Below are 9479 nucleotides of genomic sequence, written 5' to 3'. Positions count from 1 at the left end.
TATTGTGTTAAAAAAATACACTATGAATTTTCCATCATTATGTTTTATATAATATTGTATCTCTAGTGTTAATTTGTTGTTAAATTTCCTAGGCTAACAAAATTTAACAAAACTTATGTTCTCTATAATATCACAAAAGTTGATATTATGACTAATACATGGAAAAATAGAAATAGCAAATCATGTTAAGGGGTAAACTAGACCAACGGAGTAAATTCTAATTGTAAATTTTCTGGACATGCCAAACTTGAAGGGGGTAATTTAGACTTTCCCCATCCACTAGCAAGGCGCGAAACAAGCCAAGCCCCACAGAACTCTAGCTAAGCCTGTGCGTGCCTCAGGTCCACAGTTAAGCTTCATAATACTGCACTTCAATCTGAGAACAATTAAACATAACTGTACAAAGCTACACCCCACATCACATTAGCAAAGTGATTCCAAAATTCTAGATCCAAACAAGATGATTATTGATGCATATAAACCAGCATACAGATCTGATAGCTCCATCGGTACACTTCCAAGGAATAAAGACAAACAAACATGAACAGATATTTTGTTATCTCCGACAACAAAACAGATTCACAAAAATACTTATTACAGCACCATGAATGGACTGGAGAAATAGGATCACATCGCCCCTGGCTCCTAATATACCATGCCATGCAATATACCGGCAATGCTTGGGTACTATGTACAAGAGCACCAAGGAGAGCTTTTTCCTGACTTGCTTTTTTCTTCAAATCTGAACAGAGGCTTATTGCATGAATTGCGCTCCGTTATAGGGTAGCAGCCTCTGTATTATGAGATGAGGCTGCTCTGGATGCGCTTCAGACTGGGACAAACCAAACGGAGTCTGCCAAAATCCAGAGCATTGATCTGTGTGCAAAAAGCTTTGCTTAAAAGACCAACATAAAACACAGCACACAGGATTGGACTTCAGCGCAAAATATGTTAACTTACCTTTGGACAAGAATGCACATTAAGGATCTCCAATGCACTACAGCGGGATATTGCAGATTCTAATTCCTCCTCTTGCAACATGGTGCATGCCTATGAAAAAGTGAGATTGCATCAATCAGGTAGATGAAACAGTAGAACATTAAATAGCACACTACATATACTCGACAAAACCTGGAACTACATGCCCAACATTTTGTGAAATTTGTCGATTAAAGAAGCCAAGAGAGACAAACCAAGGGCTAAACCTAACTCATTTGTTGCGATTAAATTAACACTATAAACATCAGAATAAACACAACCAGCATTGAATCATTCATCTCTTGCCAGAACTAGTCATTGCTGGTCAAAAACTTCAAAACAGAATGTTGCTTGAAAAAAAGAAGTACCAGAAGTTGGAGATTGGTCAATCTTGGGCAATCAAGCTTCAGCACCTCCAGTGAGCTACAGTTGCTGAAAGAAAGAAATAACTGTTGTAAGAGAAATTCATTGGTTACCAGGGAGTTCTGGCATCCCATTAGAAAAAAAAAAAGAGTCATAATATGAAAATGTTGTAATGTTTTCAAAAACAAATCAATAAAGAGACAAGTGCATAGTTTACATTAACCTAAAAAAAATTCAAATTTCAAATTCATCTTTGATACAATATTGAAAAATACAAGTGGAACTATTGGCACATGATAAACAAGATGTATTGAGTGATTGTCTACTTTGATCCTTGACATCTTGAAAAAATGTGACATTCTATTTTTGCTGGTTTGTTTGACTTCATTCAGGTGGACTAGGCTAAGCATGCTATATCTGCTAGTAGGAATGCCTGAAACTATAGATATGAAATTCACCCAATCGTCATAAATACAAAATCAATACAGCATAATACTGTAAAATGCACAAATGCACATTGACGTTACCTCAAGTTTAACATGAAAAGGTTGGAGCATGTTAAATCCACTTCCTTCAAGTTGGTCGAAAGATTAAGACTAATTTTGGACAGATGTAGAAAGTTTGCTATCGAAGGAATAACAACTTTCTTAATATTAGGGCACCCAGTACAACTGAGAACTTCAAGCAGGCGACCAGATCGCTCACTGATCTCTTCACTCTTGATTGGTGAAGAACTAGGTGGACAAAAGTCAACTGGCATATCCACAGAACTGCTATCATCTGACCCACACACCAATTCTTGAAAGTTTGTACATCCGTTCAAGTTCACATTAACCAAATTAGTACAACAAGCAAGAAGATCTTCTATCGCATTCTGTCCAATGGATGAGTAGGACAGATCTAGCTCAACAAGTAATGGAAGAGCACCCTCTCTGTAGAGGGCATCTAATGATGAGTCACTGAGGTACTTGCAAGCTGAAAGTTTTAACACCTGCCAAAGGAAAAACAGATACCATAACAATTAACAACAGAGTACATCACTACACTCCATTTTGTGTGAACAAATTCGTTATTATATCTTCTCATTCAAAATCCAAAATTACTCCTTTTCAATTAATCACATGTAATAAAAAACCTCATATTAGAAAGTGATGCTAATAAAGTGAACTCCCAAAACTAATTCAATCAATAATATTAAGATCTTAGTCATTTTCTGTTTTTACAGATCATATCACATAAAATGGAAAACTATACCAAAACATTTAATAGCATTGAATAAAGTGAACTCCCAAAGCTAATTCAATCGATAATATTAAGATCTTAGTCATTTTCTGTTTTTCCAGATCATATCACATAAAATGGAAAACTATACTAAAACATTTAATAGCATTGCATACATGTACATATGAATAAACATTAGGCTGCATTATATATTTGCATAGAATAACACCAACTAAAATAAGGTTCCATCTTAATGTACCGTATTCCAAAATCAGCAACATAAGCGTTTCAAACAGGAACACAGTCAAGCTTACCCTCAGCTGTGGGCAACTGTCGAATACAGGCTTCAAGTTGATCAAAAATGTATAAGACAGGTCAAGCAAGGTCAGCTTATGAAGGCAATGCAATGAAGACAATCCATCAATGCCAATGGATAGGCATGATGACAGGATAAGATGTTCAATCAGAGGACATGCCTCTGCCATACGAGTCAGTGAATCATCCACAAGCTGCCTGAACATGCAAAAACAGAATGAACACAACAACAGTAGGTAGCAATTGATGACATAAAGCAAAAAATACTGGAAGCGCAGCACAACCTGCAGAAAGAGGCATCTAACGATGTCAAGCGAGGGCAATTGATGGAAGCCTCAGAAAGCACACCACAACCCTTCAGCTCCAATATAGACATATTCGGGGCCTCAATGCGCAGAACACTTAATTTTGGACAAATTCCCAGATTTAGGGATTCAAGGCCCACCTACAAAAGCCGCCGTTAAATCATTGTCGGAATGTACATATATGCTGAATTAGTGTAAGAAACTGAAGGGGCATAATTAATTTTAGAACTGAAAACCTAACTAGCCTTTTTTTACCAGAACCACTCTCCCCTTATCTTCATCAATTAAACAGCAACTAAAACTCACAAGTTCCTCGTGATAGAATAGTGGTTCTAAAACCAGATCATGTAGCCCACAAAATCACCAAATTACTCTTTATGTCCAATCCACTAGGTTATGAGTATTGCAAAAATGAGGAAGATGGTTAGCAGGTCTGTTGGTTATAACTTATCTTTTCATCATTCTAACAATAATTGTTAATAATAGCATAGTGTTCAAACCTTTATGCATGAAAAGAGAAGCATTGCATGCTTTCAAGCATAGAAAACAAATCTAAAAGCTTGTTCCAGGTCAGAGTAGAACATGAATGTCATTGTACTCGTTACAAGGTCAATGAGGTGACTGAGTATGTCACTTGCTTGAGTGTAATCCAATAAATCAAACAGCAAGCCTAATAATGAAAAACTGGCACCTCCTAATCAGTAAAATGAGAATATAGTGAAATGTTTACTGTTCACATGAACAGCGTGCCAGGTACTCGTAGCACCTAGTGGTCTAGGGACAAGCATCCTTAACATTATGAGTCACCAAGAAATTAGTTGGATTGACAGCTAATAGAATCAGTTAAAAGTCGAAGACAGATTTGATATCAATAAAAAGTAAGTCTGGGTCGAATTTGTTAGGGTATAAAGAAACTACTACAGGCAGCTTTGCATCTCCTTACTTTATGCAAGAATATTAATCTACTCCAGTCTCTTTTTTCACTGCTCTTGTGAAGCATTTATAAGAGTAATTTCAAAAACCTGCTACTACTTTTGATATTTGTTAACAAATTTATAGCTAGAATTTTATTGACACACACAAACAAACTACAACTTTATCAGCAAAACCAGTTTTCACTGGGCCCACCTTCAACCTCAGTGACATATAACGCTACTCATTCCTAATCTTTCAGGTCACTGCCATTGACAGGTGGGCCCATGGTGTCAGCAACAAGTTGTAATGAGAAAGATGTAGTTCCATGCAGTATAGTGACAAAATAGTTGTAGTTTTCTGAAAATATACATCAAAACATGTCGTTTTTTGCAACATATGTCAATAGGTGCAGGTTTTTGAAATGTACATCTATATGAAACAAGTACAATAAGAGTAAATATAAGTTCTCTTCCAAGGCTTGCCTAAAATAGGCCACACACCAATCATATTTCTTTTGAGGTACTCCTTAGTAGAGACAATCTCTACCTAATATCAGCAAACAAGTTCACCGACACTCCAGCAGTCTACACACTCACACACTGCACATCGAAACAAGAAGTTATTAATAGACTTACTGGACAGAATGCTGCACTTTGAAGGTGATCACAGCCATCAAGATTCACATGTTGCAGATTTGGGCACGACAGTCTTAAGAATGTCATCGAGCGGCAACCAGCAAGAGAGAGGCAGGCCAAAGAACTGCTATTCAGTTCTACAATGCTCAAACTCTGTAAAAAGAGAGAAATGGCATCAGAATTTCAGTACAACGAAATAGATTGTCACTAATATCCTGAAAATACAATAATAATAGGTACAAACAGAATGCATGAACTATGAAAAAAATATAACAATGCACAAGTTGGAATAACACTCATGCATTTAAAATACATTAGTTATGGCACAAAGGGGCGTGATGTAACACTGTCATACCTCACAATTGTCAAGGATCAATGATCTTAGCATAGGACAACCACCTCCGTCACTAAATACTTCACAAATCGCATTTGTTAATGACTCGCAGTCACTAAGATCCACATCAATCAAGTTGTGGCATTGCAATGACAAATTGGATAAGCTCTCTTGTTTTTGAAGCACCAATTTCTGAAGAAGACACCAACTTAGCACTCCATGTTCAGGAGTATCCAAATAACTCAAAAAATGCCATAACAAAATTTTACACAAAAATAGATATCACCTGAAGCGTAGTCGATGTTATGCTAACTCGATGGAGCGCTGAACATCTGGAAACTTTGATGTAAGAAAGCACAGGGCTTCGCAAATTCAAATCAGCAAACCTAAATTGGGAAGATAAAAAAAACATAAGAAAAATTATCAAAGAAACAAATATAATGCAAAACCAGTCTCTACTCACTTGCGTAAGTGCACGAGACTTATATTCTTAAGATGTGGCAAGTCCAAAGACACTGATGTCAACAGGCTGCAATTATCAAGCTGTAGTGCCTGCCACAGATGGCAAACAAGCCCAATTAGTTCTTGTAGCAGGAAGTTTACAAAATTGTACCAAAGAAACTGAATCACTACCTCAAGCAGACGGCTGTAAGCTATTGCAGCCATGGAAGCAGATGTGATTCCTTCACAACTTAGCAGTCTCAAGTCTATTAACATTGGAAGCCTCACGGACTACATATCAGACCCCAAAACCAAAAGTACATGTCAGGTATTTTTATGCTGATACTTATAAGCAGAATTTGTCAGACAAATGATAAACAGAGCCTAGAGTAAAGGCAAACCTCAAATGAAATGTTGGGGCAGTTTGATGCATCAAGCACAGAAAGACTTGGACATGAGCTAGCTATGTCACGCAGTGTCTCATCAGTGACACAAGAACATGATGACATGTCTAGTTTTGCCAACAATGGGCAAGCTGTAGCAGCTTGGCGAATCGCATTGTCAGAAAGCTTATGGCAGGATTGGAAGTCCAACTCGAGCAACTGAGGACAGTTGAGTGATACATGAGCCATGCCTGTTCGCCTCAAAGACAGTATTTGAAGTTGGGAGCATCTGGATGGTAGTGTAACATATTTATTAGCTAGATGACACATGAAACCATATACACTACCAAAAAAACATTAATCACCTGACAGATATTCTGAGTGCACGGCACTTCAAAATATGAAGCTCACGCAATCCATCATGATTAACAGTTACTTCTTGGATGCCACTCCCAAGAGAAGCATCGGTTACTGTTAAAGCAGTCAATAATGGGCACTCAGCCAAAGCCAGAAAAAATGCTTCTCCCAGTTGTCCCTTGCCCATTGTTAACGTCTTCAGATGCCTACAAGATACTCTATCCAATAAATACAATAGTAAGACAGAAGAATATGCTAACATGGGAGGAAATTGGAGGGGAGGACCTTAAAAACATTATTGCTTCCAGAACTAGTGTTTCTGCATTTATGACACCATGCAAATTGAGTTCTGTTACACTCGGGTAACGACGGCAAATATTAACAACTGCAAAAACAACATATTAAAACATGAATAGCATCAGGTAAACCCTGTGGGATCTCAAAAGGTGCCAAATAATGATAAGCATGGGTACATTCTGCGAGCCATAGCCTTCCAAAACAATAGACACTTAGTTTAGAGGAAGAATTCAGTACAGTAATTCGTATTTATTGATTAAAAACTACAAATTTATAGTCATAATCTTCAAACATGTTGGCTTTAACCTAATTGTATTTCCCTCCTATGAATTTCTAAAAAATTAACAGACAAGTTTGAATTATGAAGTCAATATGTCTGTCATTTGCAAAAGTGAGGTGGTAGGAAATAAATAGCAAGCACACTATTCTGACTTCCAACTATTGGCAGTACTGATGTGGTAGAAAGCAATACCAAGAAACTGACTTACAGTTCTGCAGTGATATCCTAGTGTTCTCAAATTTCAAACACTTCCAAAAATCATCGTGCACACTAGCAGATCGCCACTGTTTGCAGGTAACACCCGCTCTGCATAAATCCTTCTGGCCCAAGAAAGAGAATATCTGCCATGGAAAACCTAAGAAATTAGTACATTTCAAAACAGGCAGAAGCAATATTTCTGTAGATAAAAAACTATAAGAAAATGGAACTCAGGGCACACCAGGTGCAGGAGATCGTCAGATAGATCCATTCTTATTCCAACATCTTCAGAATTTCTTCCACCTGAGTTTTCTGCATCATCAACTTTCTCATTATTGGCATCCCTTGGGCTCTCACTACCATCATTTGGGAAAAGTGACAAGCCAAATTCCAACTCATGTTCTGGGAAACGAGACAGCTTTAAATGAACACATTCTTCAGAAATGGGCAAAAATGACGATTCAGAGCCAAAGGGAGTAGCACTGGCACCAGAATGCAGTGGACTTTCTCTGCAAAATAAAAGAACCTATTAAACACAACTCAAAATGATGCATACAGGGTCATCGATATGGTAATCTCTAATCACAATGAATTTTGGATTAACAAGAGAGGAGAAAATTCTCCAAATCTCATTAGTGTTTCCAAGCAGAAACAATACAAATAACTTTCTTCTACTCCCTACTGGATGACTTGTATCATCAAAAACAGATTGCATACAAAACAACAAACACTGTTCATAGCAAAGACAATTAAAAGCTGTGTCACTTTATTGCTAACCACGATAATACTACTCCCTCCATTCTCAAATGTAGGTTGTTTTAGTTCTTTTGCAAGTCAAACTTTTGAAAACGCACCAATTTGTACAACATCAAATTGGTTCATTAAAATCGCCATGAAGTCTTGATAGTGCATTCTATTGGTAGTATTATAGAGTTTTGACTTAGGACAGAACTAAAAGGATCTACTTTTGTGTGTGTTTGGTTGGGGGGGGGGGGCAGCTCACAACAGCACAACAGTTGGAAACAAACCAAAACAAGCAAGATGATCAATATCCAAAGATATCATAACATTAAAAAAACTTAAGAAATTGTGGTCCTTGCTTGTGTACCATAGTGAAAGATTAACCCCTAAACTACACATGCACAAAAACATGCACATAGTGTACGAGACTATTTACAATAATTTCAATACCACAGAAAAATGTTCATTGTGCAACATAATAATGATACCAAAAAGTTAGCACCAAAGTAGTAAACAATATTTAAAAAGCAAAGGGCTATACTTGGATGAAGGACAGACTGAGGTCGAAACACCAACCAAAATCTTATTCAGCATGGGCTGATTCATCTAGATCTCTACGAAGCCAAGAATCTCTGACATTTTTAGGAGTGCCTATGGTAGATGACAAGATGTATCTTCATCGTATATACTCCCTCCATTCCAAATTGTAAGTCATTTAGCTTTTCTAGATACATAGTATCTACACATAGTATGTATCTAAGGTGCTGGCAAAGCTATGTATCTGGAAAAGCCAAAACAATTTATAATTTGGAATGGACAGAGTAGCTTAGTTTTTTATTAGGAATACAGTTGAAGGGAAAAAATTTGTGAGTAAGAAGTTACTATGCAAAGAATCTAAAAGTCAGCATAGTGCTTTTTTGCCTAAGGACTACAAACGTATTACTGTCTCCCAAGTATGTGATAGAATAGTCCTTTCAAATGTGAGTTATATTTACTTGATGGAGCATAAATGCCATGAGACAATTAGGAAAAGAAGATTAACAAGCACAAGAGGGTAACTAGATTAAATATCCTGCAATAAATTCAATGCAGCCTAGGCCTTCAGATCTTCAAAACAATTCAAGTGGCATGTCAAGGCCCAGTAAAGCTTTATACTGGATTACTTGTTATAGCAGGAAATATGTGCTAACTGCTAACGCCCAACATGGTTAGAGCAAGCACTTTCTCCATTGATCCATTTGTGGGTTCAAACCAGAGAGGCAGAGATTACAATAACAAGACTTCAGGGAACTGCATTACATCTTTGATACCATTGTTCGAGTGGGCTCAGCATTTCAACATACACGAACATACAGAAATGAACTGCATAAAATCTCATGCTTGAGTTCAAGACATATCTTAGGTATCCTCGTCCACATACATGCAAAAAAACAAGACCTCAGGTTGCAATTCCACATCAATCAATCAATCAATCAATCAATCATCAACTATCAACTACATAATGCACGAAGCACAGCTTTATTTAAAATTCACTAGGCAGGTTTTCCTGAAACTACTATCAATAGGATCTAGAGAAACAAAACATATAAACAAACCTCGACTCCACAGCATGCAAAATACTAAAAATGAGGAGCAACATTCGCATAACTTACTCGCCAAAGCGTCGTACTCTGAGCCGTTTATTCTGCAGGTCTCTGTCTTCATCCTCTTCGTCCA

The 9479-nt window shown here is 37.2% G+C and overlaps 1 protein-coding gene across 1 annotated transcript in view; it reads right to left on the bottom strand.

The window, feature by feature from the left end:
• Window positions 398–9479, bottom strand: part of LOC8067563 (F-box/LRR-repeat protein 15) — a 9511-nt gene continuing 429 nt past the window's right edge. The window contains exons 2-18 of the mRNA XM_002464626.2: window positions 9416–9479; window positions 7264–7531; window positions 7033–7165; window positions 6533–6632; window positions 6256–6453; window positions 5909–6179; window positions 5700–5798; window positions 5530–5618; window positions 5353–5452; window positions 5088–5258; window positions 4733–4885; window positions 3162–3322; window positions 2877–3075; window positions 1869–2332; window positions 1347–1410; window positions 961–1050; window positions 398–876 (exon numbers count right to left, since the gene is read on the bottom strand). Of these exons, the coding sequence (XP_002464671.2) occupies window positions 799–876; window positions 961–1050; window positions 1347–1410; window positions 1869–2332; window positions 2877–3075; window positions 3162–3322; window positions 4733–4885; window positions 5088–5258; window positions 5353–5452; window positions 5530–5618; window positions 5700–5798; window positions 5909–6179; window positions 6256–6453; window positions 6533–6632; window positions 7033–7165; window positions 7264–7531; window positions 9416–9479 (2702 nt within the window). The 3' untranslated portion in view covers window positions 398–798. The remainder of the gene's footprint in view (window positions 877–960; window positions 1051–1346; window positions 1411–1868; window positions 2333–2876; window positions 3076–3161; window positions 3323–4732; window positions 4886–5087; window positions 5259–5352; window positions 5453–5529; window positions 5619–5699; window positions 5799–5908; window positions 6180–6255; window positions 6454–6532; window positions 6633–7032; window positions 7166–7263; window positions 7532–9415) is intronic.

This window comes from Sorghum bicolor, chromosome 1 (assembly GCF_000003195.3).
Source record: "Sorghum bicolor cultivar BTx623 chromosome 1, Sorghum_bicolor_NCBIv3, whole genome shotgun sequence".
Classification (NCBI taxonomy): Eukaryota; Viridiplantae; Streptophyta; class Magnoliopsida; order Poales; family Poaceae; genus Sorghum; species Sorghum bicolor.
The sequence above is the reverse complement of the archived record's forward strand: the minus strand, read 5'-3'. Positions and strand labels throughout refer to the sequence as shown.